Source organism: Panthera onca, chromosome B4 (assembly GCF_046562875.1).
Source record: "Panthera onca isolate mPanOnc1 chromosome B4, mPanOnc1 haplotype 2, whole genome shotgun sequence".
Taxonomy (NCBI): Eukaryota; Metazoa; Chordata; class Mammalia; order Carnivora; family Felidae; genus Panthera; species Panthera onca.
This window is the reverse complement of record NC_138345.1, coordinates 140,877,033-140,901,683: the sequence shown is the minus strand read 5'-3', so window position 1 is coordinate 140,901,683 and position 24,651 is coordinate 140,877,033. Positions and strand designations below refer to the sequence as shown.

Genomic DNA, 24,651 nt, shown 5'->3' with positions numbered 1-24,651 from the left:
GCCTGATGTGGGGGAGGGGAGAAACGTAAAACCCTGCCCAACAGCTCCACAAGGAAGACAGCTGATACCTCTGATGGTTGGAAGGAGGACAGGTCTTCTGGGTCCCCGGAAGACCCCTGAGGGCAGCTGGGAGGCCAGCCAGAGTGGGGCACTCCACGGACCTGGGGCGATCTAAGGTCTAGAACGTGTGCAGGGCTCACAGAGGAGCAGTGAACAGACACACGGGGAAGTGGGCCCAGCCCCGGATGCAGACACTAAGCTCCAGAGTTGACTCGGGGAACCCCGAGGAGGCGCCGTGTGGAGTCAGGGGGCTGAAGGTCCAGGCCCTGCTAAGACAGTCTGTCCCACATTTGAACAAATGGGACTTGCACCAGAAACTGGCAACAAAAGCTAGCCGTCACTCTGGAGTAGGAGGGAAGGCCATGCGTCCAGCACTGGGATGGGTTTTAGGAACTGATGCTGCTGGCCAGCTCCCGGCTCCCTCTGGGTGCTCGTGTTGGCATTGGGGTGGGGGGAGCCCGGTCCTGCCCTCACATGGGGTCCAGGTAGGCCAGGCTGCGTTGCAGAACATTAGGTGTGCCCTCAAATGCTGGTCTGCTCAGAATGACCCTGAAGGGTCTTGAGGGTGTCAGAATTTTGGACAATGTTTTCCTTTCCTTGTATCTCGTTGGTGAGATATTTTGACCAAACAGGTGCTTCTACTTGTGAACAAAAGCATAGCCGCCAAGGCCACCCTGGGTCTAGCTCAGTAGCCCTGCGTCTTGCTCGGCGGGAGTGGGGAGGAGGGGGGGAGGCCGTCTCCCATGGTCACCCAGGCCACGAAGCAGAGAGTTCACCCCGTGCCCACGTGTGGCATGTCCCCAAACCTCACGTGGGCATCCACGGGCAGGCAGCTCACACCTCACTCAGCCGCACACTTTTGGTGCCCCTGCAGCTGCCAGCCAGAGCCCCGCACTTGTTTCTTGAGAGCAGGGCCCCTGTGTGCTGGTTGCTCCCAGCACAGCACATAGTAGGCCCTCAGGGAACAGGTGTCTCTAGCTTTCCAGACGAGAATCACAGAATACACACTTTAAGTGTCATTTAAAATCTGATTTCCTTCACTCTTACTGACACCCCAACACCCAAAGATATGAACCTTGGATGTTGGGTTTTGATGAGGGTTTTTTTTTCTTGCCAGTCCAGGATGGTCAAAAACGAAATGCCGTACTTCCTCTGGACCATCAAAAGGGATGTCGTTGACTATCACAGCTTGAGCTGTGACCAGATGCTGAATCACTATGGGAAGACGGCTTCCTTCACCACCAAGGTGAGTGGGAGGGCTGGCGGGGAGGCTGGCGGGACAGGAGCCCCAGGCACCAGGGCCCTGAGGCTGGGAGGACGACACGTGGACTGGTCACCTCCGGGCTCCTCCCTGGGACCGCTGCCTGGTCAGAGGCCACACCATGCAGTCTCGGTGTCCAGAGTCCCTCAGCACCTCAGCAGCCCCACTGCTGCTCCCAGGGCCCCAAGTGCCCTTTGGCCTGTGACTGTCCTCTGGGCACGCAGGCCAAACCCCAGGCAGGGCGGTGGGGGTTACCGGCACAGCCCCACCTGGGCTTTGCACCCCGGAGGGGCTCTGGGTCTGAGGGAGAGCCAGGCCACCGCCCCTGCCCTGGGGCTTCCGGCCCCTCCTGTCACCCCCTTTCAGTCCCACGGCCCCCTCCCTGCTACATCAGGGGCCTGAGGTCCGCCCAGGGTGGACAGGCCTGCATGTATCCTCTCGGGAGAGGCTGGGTAGAGGGGCTTCCTGGCAACAGGGATAACCCGGAGGCTCAGGGGTGAGGCTGACACTGCCACCAGTGCTCCCCGTGGGGGTCTGGCCCCTACACACCCTCGCCAGGCCTCCTGGTGACCTCCTCTGGGGTGTGGGCCGTGCCCGCAGGTGGCACAGTCAGGCCAGAAACCCCACAAAGACCCCCTGGCAGAGTAGCCACCAGCGTGCCCAGCAGCCAGTGGGCGCTGCATTTCCCGGCCCCTTGGCACTCTTTTCCAAGTGGGGCAATGAGCCGGACCGTGGGGTGCAAAACTGCCAAGCCTGTGTAACAGCCAGTGTTACCTTTGTGGGGCAGCCGTGAGTGTGCCCATGAGCGAGCCCACTCCCTCCTTCCTGGGGCCTGGGCCCAGCACCATCTAGGCACCTGGGAGGGGAGCACAGGACCTACCACCCCTGTCTCCTCCTGGCCTGCACGTCGGCCAGCACAACCAGCTGACCGGGGGGCAGGAGGGACTGGGAGGCCGGGGGGGGGGGGGGCACCCCCGCCTCCCGAGAGCCCCTTGGAGCTGGTGCTGCCGGCCGGCGGGCGTTCAGGCTGGTCTGAGTGGACCAGCACACGGCCCGCGGGGGCCTGACGTGCCGCTGTCTCTGGAGATCGGGCTGTGTGTGAACATGAGGAACCTACCGTGGTACGTCCAGGCCGACCCTGACTCCTTCTTCCCACGTTGCTACGGCCTCTGCACCGAGAACGAGAAGCAAGAATTCCTGGGTGAGTCCGTGGCTGGAGGCGAGGCCACCGGGCGTCAGGCGGCCAGGGCCCCTCTGTGGCCCACTTTCTCGCTGAGGTGGCTGCGGAAGCCTTTGGAAGGGAGGGGGGGCTGGGCCGCAGCTGCAGGGCTGGACCGGTCCCGTCCCAAGGCCCGGGGGCTCAGCTCCGTCTCACGTGGTGAGGGCCGGTCCAGACGTTTCCATGGGCCGCAGCTGCAGGATGGGAGCAGGAGGCTGACGGGGGCTGTGGAGCCGAGCGTCAGCAGCTTGGTTCTGACTGGGCTTCTGGGAGAGGCTGGCGTGGGGCTGGTCCTGTGGGTGACAGGCTCTGGCCTGGGGACAGAGGGAGGACTCTTGGATTGACCCGCCAAGGGAGGAGAGAGAAGGGGAAGGTCAGGGCAGGTGAGCACTGCCCTTTTGGGGGTAACTTGTGTTTCCTGAGCACGGGCCTGGGGCCATGGAGATACGGCATTGCCCTGCCGTGTGATCTGACCCCACCCTGGAGCTCCCAGGAGCAGATGGCTACAGGCAGGACAAGGTGGGGTCTGTGCGGGCTGGAGGTGAGAGGTGCAGGGGAGGAGAGGGTGGTGAGCAGGGGCCTCTCAGAGAGACCCAGAGGGCAGGAGCTCGGAGGGGACCGGGCCGCAGCGGGCAGTGTGCCTGAGTGTGACGGGCAGAGGGGCTACGGGTCAGCAGGCGAGCTCAGGGTCTTTGTTCCGGTGGACAGAGGAGGCTCAGGAGAGAAGCTCTGAGTCCTGGGGAAGCTGGGGAAGGGAGCTCAGGTTCCGGATGTTGCCCATGTGGCAGCAGCTGCTCGGTGGGCGGGTGGGGTTGGGGTGGGGGGCAGCTTCCTCTGCATTGAGGAAGGGCAAGTTTTGGTGAGAAGGTGTGGGAGTCTCTTGCGGACCTCCCCGAGGGCACGGGTGGGAGGTGAGTATGGGCTGGCTCACGGGGGTGCCGGCCGCCTCTCCGGGCACGAGCCAGCGCTCCGAGCCAGGCCAGCCCCCAGCTCTGCATCCCCAGAGCTGTCCTCTGTGCCCAGCCCCTCGGTCCATGCACGCCAGGAGCTGTGGGAGCCAGCATGTCCAGGGAGGTGCGGACGGGCTCCTGGGGTGGGCAGGGTCCTGGTGTGTCTGTGGGGGTCTTCTGTCCTCTGTGCGGGGCTGAGGGCACAGGAGCAGGGGGAGGTGGTGAGGGCGTCCATGCACTGTGGCCCCAGGGGGGTGGGGCGAGCAGGAGAGAGGCAGGGAGGGGGTGCGCGGGTTCTGCTTCTGGGCCTGTTGACAGGGCCCACGAGGGGCCGGGGTAGAGGGAACGGCCCCCTCGAAGGCAGCGAGGGGGAGGTGAGGCCTGTGGGGCGCCTGGGCCGAGGACAGCTGGTGCTGGCCGAGGTCCCTGGTCCCCGGCCGGAGAGGGGGCGAGGCCTGGGTGTCCTTTCAGACGACTTCCGGCGGACGGTGGCCTCCAGCATCCTCAAGTGGGTGGTCAGGCACCACAAGTGCGGCAGCAGCGGGGAGGCCGGCGACCGCGGCCCCGGCAGCAAGAAAGGTGTGTGGGGCCCGAGGCTGCACCGTGCGGGGAGAACGGTGCAGGAGGGGCAGCGGGCCGTGCGTCCAGGCGTCCTCCCTCCCTGCAGAAGAGGGAGACGGGGGTGGCTTTCCCACGTGGTGCAGAGCCACCGTGGCGTTAGGCCTACGAAACCCAAAGAAGTTGTTGTTGTTGATTTTGATAAAGCAGCTTTCGGTTCGCAGCGCACTTGCGCAGAAGGTGGAGGGATTTCCCATGGGCCCCCAGAGCTCCCTCCGCCGTCAGCGTCCCCACCGGCTGGTGCCTTTGCTGTGACAGATGCCCCGGTGTGGACACGTCGTTCTCACGGCGTTTGTAGCGAGCTGCGGTCTTGCACGCGGGGTGGGTTGGGACAGCTGCGTCAGGGCGCGGGCCGCCGTCACGTACCAGACAAAGTGCTTCCGGTGCCCTGACGTCCCCGCCTGGGGACGGGCTCCTGGCCCCGCCCCTGGCCACCACTGGTCCTTTCGCTGTCGCCGTCATTCCGCCTTTTGCAGATGTCCTATGGCTGAAAGCCTACATATGTAGCCTTCCTTTTCTTTTCCTTTTTAAGTTTATTTACTTATTTTGAGAGAGACAGAGAGAGAGGGGGCTCCCACATGAGCAGGGGAGGAGGAGGAGACGGAGAGTGGGGGAGGGCAGACGGAGAGGGAGAGAGAATCCCAAGCGGGCTCCACGCTGTCAGCACAGAGCCCGCCGTGGGGCTCGAACGCTCAAACCGTGAGATCATGACCCGAGCTGAAATCCAGAGCTGGACGCTTAACGACTGAGCCCCCCGGGCGCCCCCAGACGTGGCCTTTTCTGGCCTCTTTCCCTCAGTGATGTGCAGCTAAGGTCCCTCCAACTGCATCATGGCTTGGTAGCTCATTTCCTTTTAGTGCCACATCACACTCCATTGTGTGGATGGCCCACCGTGTGGCTGACTTCTCCATCACCTACTGAAGGGCATGTTGGCTGCTTCCAAGTTTGGGCAGTTATGATCTGAGTGCAGGTTTTTGTACAACCGTAAGTTTTCAACTCGTTTGGCTAAATACCACAGAGCCTAATCGCTGGACACGATGGTAAGAGTGTGCTTTGGGGCGCCTGGGTGGCTCAGTCGGTGAAGCGTCCGACTTCGGCTCAGGTCATGATCTCGCGGTCCGTGGGTTCGAGCCCCGCGTCGGGCTCTGTGCTGACAGCTCAAAACCTAGAGCTACTTCGGATTCTGTGTCTCCCTCTGTCTCTGACCCTCCCCCGTTCATGCTCTCTCTCTCTGTCTCAAAAACAAATAAACGTTAAAAAAAAAATTAAAAAAAAAAAAAAAAAAGAGTGTGCTTAGTTTGGGAAGACACCACCAAGCTGTCCTCCACAGTGGCCACACCATTTTGCACCCCACCAGCAATGAGTGCTTCGCGTCCTCCCAGCGCGCGTGGCGTCCGTGGTCCGGATTTGGGCCGTTGTGGCAGGTGTGTAGTGTCCCTTGTTGTTTTCACGTAAAGTTCCCCAATGACACGTGGCATTGAGCATCTTTTTTTGCTTTTTAAAATACACTATTTTTATTTATTTACTTATTCATTTGTTTACTTATTTATTTATATGTTTTTAGAGAGTGTGTGAATTGGGGAGAGGGACAGAGGGAGAGAGAGAGAGAGAGAGAATTTTTTTTTTAAAGTTTTTTATTTCTTAGAGAGAGAAAGCAGGAAAGATGGGCAGAGGGAGAGAGAGAGAATCTTAAGCAGGCTCCATGCTCCGTGTGGAGCCTGATGTGGGGCTCTAGCCCACGACCCTGGGATCATGACCTGAGCTGAAATCAAGAGTCAGACTCTCAACTGACTGAGCCACCCAGGCGCCCTGTGTATCTTTTAATATACTTCTTTGCCATCTGTAAATATAGTCTTTGATGAGAAATCTGTTCAGCTTCCCTACCATTTGAAAATATTTATGGTTGAGGTTTAAGAGGGGTTTTGTGTGTGTGATGTGTGTGTGTGTGTGTGTGTGTGTGTGTGTGTGTGTGTGTGTGTATTTCGGATAACAGCCCTTTACCAGATGTGTCTTTTGCAAATATTTTCTCCAAGTCCATGACTTATCTTCTCATCCTCCTGACAGTATCGAGTCCAGCTTATCAAGTATTTCTTTCATAGACTGTGCCTTTGGGAATGTGTCTAAAAACTTATCGCTGCACCCAGGTTCATCTTGGTGGTTTCCCATGCTGTCTTCTAGGAGTTCTGTACTTTCGTGTTTCACACTTGGGTGTATGATCCATTTTGAGTTAATTTCTATGAAGGGTGTAAAATCTGTATCTAAATGCTTTTTTGTGTGCATTTTTTTGCACCTGTTTCAGCATGATTTGTTGAAAAGACCACTTTTTTTCTGTTGTATAGCCTTTGCGCCTTTGTCATGAATCAGTTGACCATATTTTTGTGGGTCTATTTCTGGGCTCTTTATTCGGGTCCAGGGATCTATTTGTCAGTTATTTCACCAGTACCACACTATCTCGATTACATAGACTTGTGGTAAGACTTGAAGTTGAATAGTATCAATTCTCCAATTTATCCTTCTCCTTCAATATTGGGTTGGCTATTCTGTATCCTTTGCCTCTCCATGTAAATTTTAGAATCAACTTGTCAGTATCCATAAGCTGCCTTGTGGGATTTTGATTGGGATTGCATTGAATTTATAGGCTGAGTAGGGAAGAACTGACATCTTTTTTTTTTAAGTTTATTTATTTTGAGAGAGACAAAGACAGTACAAGGGGAGGAGGGGCAGAGAGAGGGGAGAGAGAGAGAATGCCAAGCAGGCTTTATGCTGTCAGCATGGAGCCCGACACGGGGTCTGATCCCACAAACTGTGAGATTATGACCTGAACTGAAATCAAAAGTCTGATGCTCAACTAACCAAGCCACCCAGGCACCCCAAGAACTGACATCTTGACAATAAATCTTTCCTATTCGTGAACATGGGATATCTCACTATTAATTTCATTCTTCTTTGATTTCATTTATCAGAGTTTTGTAGTTTTCCTCATATAGATCTTGAACGTATTTTGTTAGATTTATTTATTTATATATATATTTAAGTTTTTGGGTGCTAATGTAAATGGTGTTGTGTTTTTAATTTCAAATTCCAATAATTCATTTCTGGTATGTGGGAAAGTGATTAATCACTTATTAGTTCTAGGAGTTTTTTGTCAATTCTTTCAGATTTTCTACATAGATAATCATGTTATCTATGAATAAAGACAGTTTTATTTCCTGCTCAATTTGTGTGCCTCTTATTTTCTTGTCTCATTGCATTAGCTAGGATTTCCAGTATGATGTTGGAAAAACAGTGGTGAGAGGGAGGAGGTCCCTGCCTTGCACTTGATTTTAGAGTGTAAATTTCTCATATCTCACCATTAAGTATAATGTTAGCTATAGGGGGTTTTTGTATATATTCTTTATCAAGTTGAGGAAGTTCCTCTCTATTCCTAGCTTGCTGAGAGCTTCTATCATGAATGTGAGTTGAATTTTGTCAAATGTTTTTCTGTATCGATACGATCACGTAATTTTTCTTCTTTAGCCTTTTGATGTGTAATAGATTACATTAATTGATTTTCAAATGTTGAACCAGTTTTGCATACCTAAGATAAATCTTATTTGATTATCAAATAAGATTTGATTATGGTGTATAATTCTTTTTATACATTGTGGATTTGACTTGCTAATATTTTAGTGAGGATTTCTGTATTATTATTCGTGAGAGATTTTAGTCTTTAGTTTTCTTTTCTCATGTCTTTCTCTGGTTTTGGTGATAGGGTAATGCTGGCTTCATAGAACAAGGAAGGAAGTATTCCCTGTTTCTATCTACTGAGATTGTGGAAAATTGCTATAATTTCTTCTTTAAATGGTAGAATTCACCAGTGAACCCATTTGGACCTGGTGCTTTCTGTTTTAGAAGGTTATTAATTGCTGATTCAGTTTATTTAATAGATATAGGTCTCTGCAGATCATCTATTTCTTTTTGTGTGAATTTTGACAGGTCGTGTCTTTCAATAAATTGGTCCATTTCATCTAGATTATCAAATTTGTGTGCAGAGAGTTCATCGTATTTCTTTACTATCTTTTCAATGTCCATGAGATCTATAATGATGTCTTCTCTTTTTTAAAAAAATGTACTTATTTTGAGGGAGAGAGACAGAGAGCGAGCAGGGGAGGAGCAGAGAGATGGGGAGAGACAGAATCTGAAGCAGGCTCCTCACCTTCAGTGCAGAGCCTGATGCGGGGATCTGTCCCATGAGCATGGGATCATGACCTGAGCCGAAATCGAGTCTGACGCTTAAGTGACTGAGCCACCCAGGCACCCCAAGAATAATAAAAATATTTTTATTAAAAATAAGAATAAGAAAAATAAAATATCAAGAATAAGAAAAGTAAAAGTTTGTACTTTACCTTCATTCATTCCTTTCCTAACACTCTTCCTTTCTTGTGGAACCGACCTATGTTATTTTCCTTCTCTTTGAAAAACTTGACATTTCTCGGCAGGTCTACTGGCAAAAAAAATTTCCTCAATTTTTTTAAAAAATTTTGTCTGAAAGAGTGTTCTATAATCTTATGATTAGGTCTCAGTCTTTAGTGAACCTGTGCCCCCGGACTATGAACGTCACTGTGCTTCTCAGTTTTTACCCCCTTTGGCGGGACAGAGGGCTAGCGGGGGCCGGAGGTGGGTCTTTGCCTTCTCCCAGCAGGTCAGGCTCTGGGCAACTCTTTCTCCTGAGGGCGGGCCTCCTGAAGAACAGAATGCTCTGGCAATTTGCAAGATGGTCCCTTTTCCCTTTCCTTGCCAGAAGCAGGAGGGGATTTCTCTCCCATACTCACTGTGAAAACCAGGTCAAGTTGCCAGAGGTAAGACTGACGAAAGCATGGGGGCCCCCTGAGCCAGACTGTCCTGGAACTTTTAACCCTCAGATCTGTCCACACGGAGCCTTCATCAATTACGGTTCAGGTTTCCTGTCCGGGTGTTGGCGTCTGGGGGGTTCTGACCTGGTGAGGTGCGGTTCGCTGTATCCACCTGACTGTCTCTGCAAATTTCGGGGACGATGGTTTGTCCGGCGACCTCAGCTCTGAAGCAGCAAAGAAGAGTTGTTGATTCTTTTTACTTGTTGTCAGGCCAGGTTGACAACTTCCAGGTCCCTTGTGTGCCTGATCAGAAAACAGAAGTGCAGTTTTCCCCTTGAAAATGGTTATTTTTATGTTCTGTGAATTTCACCACAATACAGGTTAAAAACGCACATTGTAATGTCTACAACAGCCGTGTGAATGCAGCTCTTTCTCCCGGGCCCAGCACTGCCCGGGTCTGTGAGGCCTTGGCCCATGCAGGGCCTGACCCCCATGCCCACCCTGCCCCAGTTTGTGGAGTTGTTTTCATCCCAACAAGCCTCCTGGTCCCTGGGTTTACCTTTCTTCAGGCTCCTTCCCCGTAAGTGCGCGCAGACAGGTGCTGGCTGTGAGCTCCCTCTCCCTCAGTGGCTTGGGGGTGGGGGGGCCCAGGCCCGGGCTGCCTCGCGTGGGAGCTCGGCCTCTCGAGGGTCGCTTTCGCCTTGCCGGGGGAGCTCCCCATGCTTCCTGAGACCCAGGGGTCCAGCTTGACTCTGGGGTTCCAGGAGAGTGAGATGCTGGGTAAGAGTGGGTAAGCTCACAGTGGCTCGTGGGCGTCAGGCAGGACTGCTCACCAAGTACTTACCGGCCCACCAGCGCGGGCTCAGGAAAGCCGGGCTTTTGTAGCAAGTCAGGAAGTAGTGTCGCGTTCGTGGGTGCTGAGTGAGTGTGGCCGGAGGGCAGAGCAGCGGGAAGGCCAGACGCAGGCGTGGTGCCCAGGTTGGCCGGGCTGGGGCGGCCTGTGTCCGGTGCCCCAGGTGGTCCCCCCTCCACGAGCCTGTGTTTGGGTTTCAGTTCCCGAGAATGCGGAATCCAAGCCCGTGGGCCTCTCGGGGGAGCTCGTGGACACCGCATGCAAGGTGTGCCAGGCCTACCTGGGTCAGCTGGAGCACGAGGACATCGACGTCTCCAAGGACGCCGCCCAGGACCTCACGGAGGACGAGTGGAAGGACCTGACGCAGCAATACTACTCCCTCGTTGAGTAAGACGCGCCCCGTGTCCCCCGTTCAGCAAGAAGCGCTGGGCAGCAAGGCTCACCTACACGGGGGGGGGGCGGGGGTGTCTGGGGGGGGCGGGGGCTTCAGGAGCTGTCCAGGGAAGTCCCGCCCTGGGACACCTGGAGCGCCTGTCCGGGGTTGGGGCTCCTGTCAGGGTGCTGGGGTACGCAGATCCCACCAAGTCCCTGTTGGCTCATAAAAGGATGACACTCCCTCGGGGGCTCCTTTGGGTAACGTCGCCTAAAGCATCTTCCACACGGTTCTTGTCTTTTACCTCATTTGAACCCCACGAGTGGGCTCTGGACAGAGCAGAACGCTTGCTCGGCCCAGCCCAGCTGACTCTCCACGGCCTTCAGGGCTCCCTGCCACATGGGAATCCAGAGGCCGAGCTTGGCTCTCCTCCCCGTCTCCCGAAGGGAAGGCCGAGTCCTTCCCGGGGGGGCGGGCGGAGACCCAGCACCCCCTGAACAGCGGCCAACAGAGGAGCTGGGGCAGAGGTGACCCAGGCGCCCCTGCAGCAGGAGCAGGACTGTGAGGAGGGTCTGCCCAGAGCCCCCCGCCCCCACCACCCCAGGGACACTGTTGTTCTTTCCTTCCTTCTTTACTTCTTTTGGATCAGTCGAGTATCTTCTTTTCCTTTGGATCGAGTACAGCTGCGTGTGCTGCTGTCTGTCCAGCCGGATGTACTTCTGCACGTGTACCCACCCGGCGAGACCACCACCCAGCTCGGGATGAAAACCATTTGCAGCCCCCATCAGGCCCCCTAGGCACCTTCCCAGGCAGAGACCCCACAGAGGTCGCTCCCGACTGCTACCGCCGTAACCAGTTTCGTTGCGGGATTTCACGGTCACGGACTCACGCAGGCTGTGCTCTCTGCTTTGTGACTTTCGCTTGACACGGAATCTGTGGGGTTCATCCACACTGTGCGCGCAGCCGGGTTTTCTGCTACCCACAGGGCACAGAACTTTCCCTCCTGACGTGGGTGAGCAGCTGGGTTACCCCCGGTGTTTGAACATTTTCCAGAGTGGTTCCACGTATCCAGATGCCAGCAGCATTGAACGTGGGCTACGCTTCCTGCACGTGGCAGGCAGCCTTGTCACCACGAGTCTTTTCAGTTCTCTCTTCTTGTTCTTCGCTTGCACTCCTCTGACGACCGGGCGGTTGGATATCGCTTCAGATGCTTGTCAGTCATTTGAGTATCTTCTTTTGGGAGGTGCTTGTCCGCGTCTCTCGTGTATTTGAAAATCAGGTTGGTTGTGTCTTTTTAAATCGTATTAATTAAACAATTTTTATTGATTATTTTCTTGTCGTTGTTAATGTTTGTATTATCACTGTCACTTTCCTATTAGCTTGGCAGTCTTTTTAAAATGTTCTCTGTGTCCTTTTTAAAGTCCAGTATAGTTGGCATACAGTGTGATATTAGTTCAGGTGGGCAATCTGGTGACTCAACGCTTCTATCCGTCACCCAGCGCTCAGCCCAACAGGTGCACCCCTTAATCCTGATCACCTGTTTCTCCCATCCCCCGCCTCCTCTCCGGTGACCATCGGTGTCTTCTCTGTAGTTGAGTCTGTTTCTTGGTTTGTTTCCCTCATTTTTTCCCCTTTGCTCATTTGTTTTGTTTGTTGAGTGAAATCACGTGGTATTTGTCTTTTTCTGACTTATTTTGCTTAGCATTATACTCTCTAGCTCCATCCATGTTATCGCAAATGGCGAGATTTCATTCTTTTTCATCACTGAGTAGTATTCCACCGTGTATATGTATACATACAGCATCTTCTTTATCCACTCATCTGTCAATGAACACTTGGGCTGTTTCCATAATTTGGCTATTGTAGAAAATGCTGCAGTAAACATAGGGATGCACGTATCCTTTCGCATTAGTGTTTTTGTATTCCTTGGGTAAATACTCAGTAGTGCAATTACCATTTTTAACTTTCGGAGGAACCTCCACACTGTTTTCCAGAGTGGCTTCGCCAGGTTACGTTCCCGCCGGCAGTGCAAGGTGGTTCCCCTTTCTCCACATCCTCACCAACACCTGTTACTTCTTGTAGCTATTCTGACAGGTGTGAGGTGGTATCCCATCATGGTTTTGGTTTGTATTTCCGCCATGATGAGTGATGTGGAGCATCTTTTCATGTGTCTGTTGGCCATCTGGGTGTCTTCTATGGGGAAATGTCTGTTCATGTCTTCTGCCCATTTTTAAATTGGATTATTTGTTTTTTTGGGTGTTGAGTTGTATAATTTCTTTATATATTTTGGATATGGATCCTTTATTGGATATGTCACTTGCAAATACCTTCTCCCATTCCAAAGGTTGCCTTTTAGTTTTTTTGGTGGTTTCCTTCACTGTGCAGGAGCTTTTTATTTGATGTGGTCCCAGTAGTTTATTTTTGCTTCCATTTTCCTGGCCTCAAGCGTGGTCGTCACATCTTTAAATGGATTTCTAAGAGTACTCTAAGCATTCCTCATTGAGTCCTTTGTTGGATATGTGCATGAAGAATACCCTTTCAGGGATTGTTGGGGGGTGGGAAGGAGGGGAGGGTGGGTGATGGGTATTGAGGAGGGCACCTTTTGGGATGAGCACTGGGTGTTGTATGGGAAACCAATTTGACAATAAATTTCATATTTAAAAAAATAAAAAAAACAAAATAAAATAAAGAATACTCTCCCAGGGTGCCTGGGTGTCTCAGTCAGTTGAGCATCTGACTTTGGCTCAGGTCATGATCTCACAGTTCATGGGTTCAAGCCCTGCGTCGGGCTCTGTGCTGACAGCTCAGTCTGGAGCCTGCTTTGGAGTCTGTGTCTCCTTCTGTCTCTGCCCCACCCCGACTCATGTCATGTTTTGTCTCTCTCTCTCTCTCTCAAAACTAAACATTAAGATAAATAAATAAAATAAAGATTGATTAACTATACTATATAAAAAAAGAATACCCCCTCTTAGTGTATGCCTTGTCTTTTTACCTCTCAATGATTTTTTTTTTTTTTTTTTTTTTTTATGAAGCCCAGTGTTTTGAGTTTTTCTATTATGGTAGGGCTTTTAAGAGTCCTGTTTAAGAAACCTTTACTTATCCAATGTCATGAAAATGTTCTCCTCTGAGTTCTTCTAGATGCTTTAGTGTTTTTTCTTTCACTTTTAGCCTTTTACGATTAATTAATCTTAAGTTTTGTGTATGGTAAGGGATAAAGATCAATGTTCTGTTTTCTATATACAGACATCCACCACTGATAAACAATAAACATGAGAGGCCATTAGCATAATTAAATGGACATGGGTTTCCGGGGCAGTAGGCCTGAATTCAAACCCTAGTTCTATTGAAGTGTGGCCTCGGGCCCATCACTTAGAAGAAGGAGAAACATGAGTTTTGTTGAAACTTGCTTTTGGCCCAGCATGTGATGTGTTTTAGCAAACCTCTCATGCAGACTTGAGGACTAGTAGTGTGTTCTGAAAAGTCAATTGAGTCAAGTTTCTAAAATCTGTATCTTCGCTGATAATGTTGCCTGCTTGTTCTCTGAGTTACTGAGAGAACAGAATTAAAATCTCCAAATACGTTTGATGTTCTTGCATTTCTGCTTTTAGCTGTGTGATTATTCACTACATCCAACTCAGGACTGTTTTGTCTTCCTGTGGTCGGACCTTTTCCTCGTTACAGAAGGAACAGTTGAAGATAATGGCTGAGAACTTTTCCAAATTGATAAAAGACCCCAACACACAGATTGAAAAACTCTGAAAACTCTAGGCAGAGGACATACAAAGAAAACCACATTGAGGCACCGTAAAGTCAGACTTCTAAAAAAAGAAAAAAGAAACAAAAGACATCTTAAAAGGCAGCTTGAGGGGATAAAATCAGTGTTTCAGAGCAGCGGTGGTAAGACTGAGGGCGACAGCTAATTTTCAACAGAAACCATGAACGCTCAAAGACGATGGAATATCATCTCCAGAGTGCTGGGGGGAGGGGCGGGGGTGGGGGAGTGGGGAGCTGCCGCTACAACTCTACACCTAAAACCGGAGGGTTCTTCAGCAGCAGAACATGACTGTAACAAATATTAAAGGAATTTTGTCACCCTGAAAGAAATCATCTCAGAATCACATAATCGCAGAAAGGAATGGAAAGCCCCATGATTGTTGTTTTTTAAATGCTTATTTGTTTTGGAGAGACAGAGAGAGAGCATGAGCAGAGGAGGGGCAGAGAGAGAGGGAGACACAGAATCCAAAGCAGCTCCAGGCTCCAAGCCATCAGCACAGAGCCCGACGCGGGGCTTGAACCCACGAACCGTCAGATCATGACCTGAGCCAAAGTCAGACACTCCCCGGGCTGAACCACTCAGGCACCCCCACTGACTAATTTTTTTTATGTTTAGTTACTTATTTTGAGAGACAGAGAGAGGGGGAGGGGCAGAGAGAGAGGGAGACACAGAATCTGAAGCAGGCTCCAGACTCCGAGCTGTCAGCACAGAGCCCAACGCGGGGCTCGAACTCACAAACCACGAGATCATGACCTGAGCCGAAGTCGGACGCTCAACAGACTGAGCCACCCGGGTGCCCCTCTTATTGGCCATTTGTAGGTCTTCTTTGGAGAAGTGTCTGTTCAAGCCCTTTGCCCATTTGTGAATCAGTTTGTTTAGTTGTTGAGTTCTCTGTTATGGACATACAGAGATGCATCTAATAGCCCCTATCAGATACATGACTTGCAAACACTTTCATTTCATGGGTTGCCTTTTTATTCTGTTGATCATATCTTTAATGCACACATTTAAAACTTTTCATGAGGTCCAATTTGTCTGTTTTTTCTCTCGTCGTCGCCTGTGCTTTGCTGTCATAGAAACTGCTGTCAAATGATGTCAGAGAAATCACTGTGAAATTCAATGTTTTGAAGATTTTGCCCTGCGTTTTTTTCTAAGACTTTCATAGTTTTTTTTAATCTTACATTTAGGTCTTTGATCCATTTTGAATTAATTTTTTCATATGGTTTTAGGTAAGGGCCCAAATTCATTCTTTTGCACCTGGATATCCAGTTTTCCCAGCACCATCGTTGAAGAGTCTGTCCCTTCCCCGTTGAATAGTCTTGGCTCCCCTGTCACTGGGCTCTCTGTTCTATTTCATTGGTCTTATGTCTGTCTTTATGCTAGTAACACACTATCTTGATTCCTGTAGCTTTGTAGTAAGTTTTGATATCAAAAAGTGTGTGTCACCCACATTTGCTCTTCTGTTTCAAGATTATTTTTGGCTATTTGGGTCCCTTGAGATTCTGTTTGAATTTTAGGATGGGTTTTTTTTTTTTATTTCTGTGAAAAATACCACTGGTATTTTGATATTGTATGGAATTTGTAGATCATTTTGGAAACTGTTAACACCTTAAACAAAATTAAATCTTTTAATCCATAAACATGGATGTGTTTCCATTTATTTCTGTCTTCTTTCAAGTCTTCCAGCAATTTTTTGTTTTCGTTGTGCCTTTCACTTCCTTGGTTGGTTCCTACACACCGTGTGTTATTCTTCTTGATGTGGTTATAAGTGGAATTGTTTACATAGTTTCCTTTTTTCCTTTCCAGATTGTTCCTTGCTAGTGTATAGATACACAACTGATTGCGTTGTTGCTGTTGACGTTGTATCTTACTACTTTGCATTTCATTTATTAGCTGTAACAGGGTTTTTTTGTGGTGGACTTTTTAGGATTTTCTGCATATACAATCATATCATCTACAAACAGGTCATTTTACTTCTCCTTGTCCTGTTTGAATGCCATTTATTTCTTTTCCTTGCCTGACTGCTCTTGCTAACACTTCCATCAGTGTGTTGAATGTTGAAAGTAGGCATTCTTGTCCTATTCTCAGTCTTAAAGGAAAGCTTCCAGTCTGTCACCACTGAGGATAATGATTGCTGACGTTTTCATACACAGCCTTTACTACATTGAGGTAGTTTCCTTCTATTCCTAGTTTGTTGAGTGTTTTTATTAGGAAAGGTTGTTAAATTTTGTCAAATACTTTTTCTGCATCAACATGATCATGTAGGTTTTTTCCCTTCGCCTGTTTTTTAATTATTTTATTTTATTTTACTTTATTTTATTTTATTTTATTTTATTTTTAGAGAGAGAGTGTACAAGCAGGGTGGGGTAGAGGAGGAGAGAGAGCAAGAGAATCTTAAGCAGGCTCTACACTCAGCACAGAGCCCAGTGTGGGGCTCAGTCCCACAACCCTGGGATCATGACCTGAGCCGAATTCAAGAGTCAGGCGCTCAACCAATTAAGCCACTCAGGTGCCCCTCCCCTTCTCCTGTTAAGTTGATATATTAACTCAATCAGTTTTCACATGTCGAACCATCCTTACGTTCCAGGAATAAATCCCACTTGGTCGTGGTGTATAATCTTTTAATATGCTGCCAAGTTTGGTTTGCTAGCATTTTGTTAAAGTGTTTTTGCATCAGTGCTCATAAGGGGTATTGGTGTGTACTTTTCTTATAGTGTCTTTGTCTGGCTTTGGTATCAAGGCAGTGCTGGTGGCCTCCCTCATGGAATGATTTAGAAAGTGTTCCCTCCTCTTCAGTTTTTAGGGAAAATTTGAGAAGGGATGGTATGGGGCTTCTCTAAATGTTTGATAGAATTCACCAGCAAAGCCATCAGGTCCTGGGCTTTTCTTTGTTGGGAGATTTTTGATTACTGATTCAGTCCCCTTAGTAGTTATAAATCTATTCATGTTTTCTGTTTCTTCATGATTGAATCTTGGTAGGTTTTGTATTTCTTGGGGATTTGCCCATTTCATCTAGATTATTCCATTCGTTGGTGTACAACTCTTCATAGTACTCCCTTATAATCTTTTTTATTCCTGTAAAATCAGTAGTAATGTCCCCAATATCATTTTTTTATTTTAGCAATTTGTGTATTCTTTCTTTTCTAAGTCCATCGAGCTAAAAGTTTGTCCATTTTGTTGATCTTTTCAAAGAGTCAACTTTTAGTCTAATTTTCTCTTTTTTCGTTAATTCTGCTCTAATCTTTATTGATTACTTCATTATGCTAGCTTTGGGTCTAGTTTCTTTGTCTAGTTTCTCTCTTCTAAAAAAATGTTTATTAATTTTGAGAGAGAGGGAGAGAGAGAACACTAGCTGTGGAGGGGCAGAGAGAGAGAGAGGGAGAGAGAGAGAGTCCCAAGCAGGCTCCACACTATCAGTGTAGAGCCCGATGCAGGGCTTCATCCCGTGAATCTTGACATCATGACCTGAGCTGAAATCAAAGAGTCAGATGCTTAACCAACTAAGCCACCCACGTGCCCCTCTAAGTATTTTCTAATTTCCTTGTGATTTCTACCCATTGGTTAAGAATGTGTTAAGGAGCTCCTGGGTGCTCAGTTGGTTAAGTGTCTGACTTTGGCTCAAGTCATGATCTCATGATTTGTGAGATCAAGCCCCATGTCGGGCTGTCTGCTGTCAGAGCTCCTCTGTGCACCTCTCTCTCTGCCCCTTCCCTGCTCATGCATGCCTGTGCACTCTCTCTCACTCTCACAAAAATAAACATTAAAAAAAAGGAATCTGTTAATTTCCACAAATTTGTTTCTCCTCTTGTTTAGGTTTTTTAACATGGATGTCAACAATGTTTTGTGGTTTTCAAATTGTGCATTTCTTTTGTTAAATGCATGCCTATGTATTTTATTCTTTTTGATACTCTTATGAATGGAACTGTTTTCTTAATTTTGTTCTAGAATTTTTTTATTGGCAGAATATAAAAATACAATCGATTTTTTTATATTGGTCTTGTAACTATGACTTTGCTGAACCCATTTATTATTTCTAGTCGTTTGTACTGTGTGTGTGTGTGTGTGTGTATGTGTGTGTGTGTGTGTGTGTGTGTATTCCTTAGGATTTCCTACATATGGGAAGGATATGTCATCTGTGAATAAAAGCAGTTTTATTTCTTTATATTCAACTTAAGTTCCAGGAACTCAAAATTGGTTTAACGAAGTTCTGATTTCTGCTACAATATGAATGAATCTTGAGGACATTATAAGTGAAATAAGCCAGTCAAAAAATACAAATATGGTGTGATTTCACTTGTTTGAAGTAGTTAGAGAAGCCAGAATCATAGAGACAGAAGGTAGATGGTGGTTACTGTGGTCTCGGGGAGGGAGACCGGGAGTGAGTATTTAATGGGGACACAGTTTCAGTTTGGGAAGACAGAAGACTCCTGGAGACGCATGTGGGTGATGATTGCACAACAACAAACATATTCTTAATACTATTGAACTGTACCCTTAAAATGGTTAAGATGGTAAATTTTATATGTATTTTTCCATAATGAAAAATTTTTGAAAAAAGTCAATTGGTAGATTTTATTACATTTACAGAAGAAGAAAACCATATAATAATTCCAATAGATGCAAAACATTGATGAAATTCAATACCTGTGAAATACCTTGTTTTTTTAACAAACTGGAAAAAGAAAGAAACTTCCTTAATTTGACAAGTTTATCTACAAAAATCCTGAAGTTAATATCTTTCATAATGAAATTGTTAGCACACTTAAATGAAAGTGTCCCTGGAAATCAGAATGAGATGTCCACTATCACAACTCCTCAGTATTGGCTGGTCTGTTTCGTTTAAATAATGTTTCTGTTTAGTACAGAAAAAAGAAATAAGAGGCTTAAGATCAGAAAGAAGCAAATACTGATGACCTGATTATGTGCATAGAAAAATTTAAAACTCATGCAGAAAGTTCATAATTATGTGAGTTTTGCCAAGTCAATATACAGAATTCCATTGTGTTTGTATGCATACAACCATAAAATGGGATTTTAAAATACAACCTACAATAACAGCAAATATCCAGAAAAAATATAATAAAATATATTGAAGACCCTAAACACATTATAAAATTAAACAGAGAAATTAATGTCCTAACGTGTGTGTGTGTGTGTGTATAAAACCATGTTTGCGAATTAGAAAACTCAGTGGTATAGAGATTGTTTTCTTCCCAAACTATAGATTTTCCAATCTGTAGATTCAGTGTAATCCCAGTCAAAATCTATGCAGGGATTTTCCTTGAGGGCTGAGGTAGAAGGAATTGACAAACTGATTCCGAAATTTATTTGGAAATATAAATGATTTAAGAAAAGCCAGAAAACCTTGATCAAGAAAAACAAAATTCGAGGACTTCTACCCATATTTCAAGACTTACTATAAATCTACAGTAATCGCGACAGGGTGGCATTGGGCTGCCTGCACTAACAGACCGTGTAACTGAACAGAGTCTGGAAGCAGATCCTCGTGCACATGGTCACTTAAGATCAAGGTGCCACCTGCAGATCCACAAGGAAGAGTCAGTCCTTCCACCAAATGGCACTGGAGCAATGAGCATCCTTACAAACAAAAAAAGTGTATCTTGAGTCCTGTCTCATAAATACGCAAAGATTAATTTGAGATGTATCATGTGATATGTGAAAGTTAAAAAAAAACATTGGAGTATATTTTCATGACCACAAGGAAGCAAAGGTTTCTTAAATAGTTCATCAAGAGCACTAATCGTAATAGAGAAAGTTGATAAATTGCATTTTGTTGACACGAAAAATGCTGTTTATCAAGAAACACTGCAAAGAGAATGGACAGACATGTCACAAAGTGGAGGAATATGCTGACCACATGCATACGTGACAGAGGTCTCACGAACCTCACGGACTCTCTGGATCTTGCCTTGTAGCGGTGGTGCTTTCATCTCCAATTCGAGAAATCACTTTTCGCAGTGCCAGGCCCTGCTGAACAAAATCACGTCTGTGAACCCTCAGACGGAGATCGACGGGCTTCGGAACATCTGGATCATCAAGCCCGCAGCCAAGTCCCGCGGCCGAGGTGAGTGGAGGCTGGGGGCCGCGAGCGGCCAACTGCCGCCCCCAGAACACGGTGCGCCAGGTGCAGGTGTGCGGGTGCAGGTGTGCGGGTGAAGGTGCTCAGGGGTGCAGGTGCATGGTGCAGGTGTGCAGGTGCTCAGATGCAGGTTCACGGGTGCGGGTGCTCAGGGCGCAGGTGCAGGTGCACAGATCAAGTGTTCAGGTGCAGGTGCACAAGTGCACAGGTGCATGGTGCAGGTGTGCAGGTGCACAGGTGCTCAGGTACGAGGATGCAGGTGCGGGTGCTCAGGTGCACGGTGCAGGTGCACAGGGCAAGTGCTCAGGTGCAGGTGTGCAGGTGCACAGGTGCTCAGGTACAAGCACGCAGGTGCGGGTGCTCAGGTGCACGGTGCAGGTGCACAGGGCAAGTGCTCAGGGGCAGGTGTGCAGGTGCACAGGTGCTCAGGTGCAGGTGCGCAGGTGCGCAGGTGTGCCGCTGCAGGCTCGAAGCAGGGCAGACGGCTCCATGACACTGGTCTTCACGCCTGGGTTCCGAGTTTTGCGCATTAACTAGGATGTTCCGAAGTTAAACTGAGCTGGAGTTTCTTTTTTTATATCACCTCTCCCAATGTGCCAGCTGCTAGGACAGCTTGAGGACTTCCATGTCAAACAACAGTGGAACTCCTGTCACTTGGTTATTTTTTAAAACTCACCTGTGAGCACCCGTCTCTGTTGGAGACACGTCCTTAACGCCTGTAACTTTTGTCTGTGGTTTTTGTCCGATGGGCTCAGGTTTTGCACCTCATTTTGTGTTGTAGCTATGACTGTGTTCTCTTTATTCCTAATGGTGAATACTGTGTGTTCTTTTTTAAAAACAGATTTTCAAGGTTTTTAAATATTAATTGTGCTTGCAGAGAACCAACCTTAGGTTGCAGTTTTCCAATTTCCTGTGAGGGATTTTTTACCCCCTTGGCTCTGACTTTAATGGTACGCCTATTTATTTCCAGTCTTTCTTGTACAATAAAAGCCTTAAGTCTATGAAATTTCCTCCAAAGATGGTGCTCGCTGCAACCCCCATCTTGTTAGTGTTGTAGGGTGTTCTCACTCTCCTGAGTGTCTAAGTAGACTTCCCTTTTTTGTTTGGATATTTCATTTTCCCCTTGAGTTTTGTTGTTTCAAATTCATAAGTGGTTAATTTTTATGAGACTTAAAAAGTTTCATTAATTTGTGATGCTACTGCATTTGGTCCTGCACCTCTGGGCCTGCGCCCACTCTCCCGGAGGGCCTCCTCCCCTCCAGGCTGGGCCCTCCCCTCCGGGCTGGCCCCTCCCCTCCAGGCTGGCCTAGGGACTCCTCTCCTCCAGGCTGGCCCAAAGGCCCCTCCCTTCCGGGCTGGCCCCTCTCCTCCTGGCTGGCCCACGGGCTCCTCCCCTCCGGGTTGGCCCCTCCCCTCCAGGCTGGCCCAAGGGCTCCTCCCCTCCGGGCTGGCCCCTCCCCTCCAAGCTGGCCCCTCCCCTCCGGGCTGGCCCCTCCCCTCCAGGCTGGCCCAAGGGCTCCTCCCCTCCAGGCTGGCCCCTCCCCTCCAAGCTGGCCCAAAGGCTCCTCCCCTCCAGGCTGGCCCCTCCCCTCCAGGCTGGCCCAGGGGCTCCTCCCCTCCAGGCTGCCCCCGCCCCTCCGGGCTGGCCCCTCCCCTCCAGGCTGGCCCAGGGGCTCCTCCCCTCCGGGCTGGCCCCTCCCCTCCAGGCTGGCCCAGGGGCTCCTCCCCTCCAGGCTGGCCCCTCCCCTCCGGGCTGGCCCCTCCCCTCCAGGCTGGCCCAAGGGCTCCTCCCCTCCAGGCTGGCCCCTCCCCTCCAGGCTGGCCCAGGGGCTCCTCCCCTCCAGGCTGGCCCCTCCCCTCCGGGCTGGCCCAGGGGCTCCTCCTCGGGCTCTATCCTGAGCCTGATCCTCTTGCCACTAGCACCTCTCTGCTCCCTCCAGTCCATCAGGCCCGACCTTCCTCCCACTGTAGAGCGTGGAGCCTGCTTGGGATTCTCTCTCTCTCTCTGTCTCTCTGTCTCTGTCTCTGTCTCTTTCTCCATTTCCCCCACTCACTTGCTTTCTCTCTCTTTCAAATAAAAAGACAACAAATGGTGACAGATTATCTTTGTCACTGTGATAAAAAAATAAAAATAAAAGTGCCTCTGTCCCCATCCCTGCCCCTCCCCACTCTTGTGTCCTCCGTTGAGTCTTGTGTCCTCTGTTGGGCTGGCCCCCTGCTGGGAGAGCGCGGGGGATGCTCTGGTTGTGGCCTCCGCGTGAGGACAGAGCCTGCCTGGCGGCCCAGCTGTGCTGTCTCCTGGTCCCGGATCAAAGCCGTCTTGGGTCTCGGGGCTGAACCGCGACCACGTGTGCCGTGCCCCCGGGCTGAGCGCGGACCTCTTGCAGACATAGTGTGCATGAACCGAGTGGAAGACATCTTGCAGCTGGTGACCACGGACCACCCGTCCGCCAGGGATAACAAGTGGGTGGTGCAGAAGTACATCGAGACGCCGCTGCTCATCTACGACACCAAGTTTGACATCAGGCAGTGGTTCCTGGTCACCGACTGGAACCCCCTGACCATCTGGTTCTACAAGGAAAGCTACCTGCGGTTTTCAACACAGCGCTTCTCCCTGGACAACCTGGACAGGTCAGTCGGAGCGTCAGCCCAAGGGGGCGCGTGGGGCGCAAGGGGTGCGCGGTGCGCTCCCGCCAACACCCGCGGGAGATGGGCGGGGCGCCAGGCCACGTTTGCCGGCACCCGTCACCACCTGAGGCACCACTGAGGAAACCGAGGCTCGGGTAGGTGAAGTGATCTCCATCCCCAAGGGGCAGGCCCAGGCCGACTGTCCTTCAGAGCCAGTGCTCTGCACCCCCGTGATGTGGGTGTCTTCTCCAGAAAATCCTAAAAGCACCATTGCCGTGTGCCCGAGAGGTGCCAGCCGGCCTGGGCATGGCGTCTCCACAGCGGGTCCAGAGCCACCCTCGTGGCGGTGGCTGCACCCTCTGCTAGGAGGGCTGGGTGGCCGGCCGTGTTCCCACGCACACCCCCAGCTGGCCATCTGGGTGTGCATACCCTGCCGCCTCGCTTGCCTTCTCTCTCTGGATCCGCCCGACATGCAGGCCGGGGCACTTTTGGAGGTTCCCAGGGCACGTGTGCTTGTGCCAGCCCCTCAAGCCCCTTCAGTAGTCCCTGCCGTGCCTCCTCTTTGTGAGTCCCAGAAGCCCTGGGGTGGGGGGTGGGGGGTCCTGCAGATGGGTAGGGGGGCTTGCTGGAGCTGCGGGGGAGGTAGGGGTGCAGCCCCTGACGGGGCAGCCTGTGGGATGTGACAATGCCTGAGGGGTCCTCTGAGGCCCCTGGCCGTGCCAGGCGAGTGGGAGCACCTGAGCCAGAAAAGGCCAGAACAGTGTGAGCAGCACCTCAGATGTCAAGGCCCCCGGGGGCAGGGTGCTGGGGAGGGTGTCACATAGAGGTGCTGGGCAGAGGCTCTGACATCCAGGAATGGGGTGCCAGGGGTCGGTGACCCCACACTCGCCGGGATCTCCAAGCGGGCAGGATGTGTGTGTGTCAGGGATGGTCAGGGCCTCTTGGCAAAGCCTCAGGAACACGCTATCCTCAAGGCGGAGAATTTCCATGGACTCTGTCCAAACCAAGGGTTCCCTGTTCTGCTTTGTGACCCCGTCGGGTGTGTGGGGCTGGGTGCCTAGGCGTCCTGACCGGGGGCTTTACAGGGGAGCCGTCGAGAATTGGGAGGACTGACCGCTGTTCAGCTACTAAACGGGGCCCCCAGGCTGGGGGCTGTGGGGAGTGGAGGTTCCGGCTGGCCGCTCACGGAGCGAGTTTGTCTCTGCCGGGCCAGGGGCTCCTGCACAGGCGAGTTGAGCTCACTGTGCACAAGAGCCTCCTGGGCAGCGAGAGGCCCACGGAGGCCCTTCCAGCCCTCCCGCCCGAGGCCACCTGGCCCCACCGAGCCCTGAGGGAGTGCCTGGCAGAACTCTTGCCCTCTCTGAGCCCCATTTCTCCATCTGGGACCATAGCCCTCGCCCCAGGCAGAAGGAGATTCCCCGAAGTCGTTCTGACTGGGCATCGCCCAGCCTGGGACATGGCGGCAAAAATCAGCGTTGGCACTGTGGGTCGGCCCACCACCCAAACCCCACTGTTTGCGGGTTGCTAGACCCTTCCGTGTGCCTATATCTTGTTTCTTCTGTCTGTCCCATGGAAGTACGACCTATCCGGGGTCACAGGACAGGCTTCACCATCCAGATCCAGATGGTTCATCTAGGCCAGGGTATCTGTTTCAAAACCTGTTTGCAACGAGGAGAGAAACTTTTACAGAGACGCTTTCTCACTTTGTCTCACCCGACCAGCTTTTCAAGGGCCCCGTGTCCATTGCCAGGTGCAGATGGGGAAACTGAGGCTCTGGGAGCTCTCTGAGCCCCTCCTGCAGCCGCCCTGAGCCAGGGGGCGGGGCCACAAGAGCTGAGTCCCGGAGGGGGGGTGGGCGGTGGCGTGGGGGCCCGTGGGGGGAGGTGTCTGCGCGGGCGTCAGGGTCGGTGGGGCATAAGGGTTTTGGGGGCCTGGGTGGCAGGGTCCGGGTCGCAGGTCCAGAGTCCCCGGGGCCACGGCCT

General features: G+C 50.5%; 1 protein-coding gene across 8 annotated transcripts in view; it reads left to right on the top strand.

Annotated features, from left to right (window-relative positions):
• The window catches only part of TTLL8 (tubulin tyrosine ligase like 8), a 78,956-nt gene that overhangs the window by 12,835 nt on the left and 41,470 nt on the right, over positions 1-24,651 (top strand). For 6 of the 8 annotated variants that reach the window (XM_060656056.3, XM_078449271.2, XM_060656052.3 and 3 more), the window contains exons 5-10: positions 1,178-1,306; positions 2,408-2,522; positions 3,962-4,069; positions 9,994-10,180; positions 19,878-20,026; positions 22,429-22,672. In XM_060656056.3, coding sequence (XP_060512039.2) covers positions 1,178-1,306; positions 2,408-2,522; positions 3,962-4,069; positions 9,994-10,180; positions 19,878-20,026; positions 22,429-22,672 — 932 coding nt within the window. The remainder of the gene's footprint in view (positions 1-1,177; positions 1,307-2,407; positions 2,523-3,961; positions 4,070-9,993; positions 10,181-19,877; positions 20,027-22,428; positions 22,673-24,651) is intronic. The other 2 variants (XM_078449272.2, XM_060656053.3) reach the window with 2 other exon arrangements.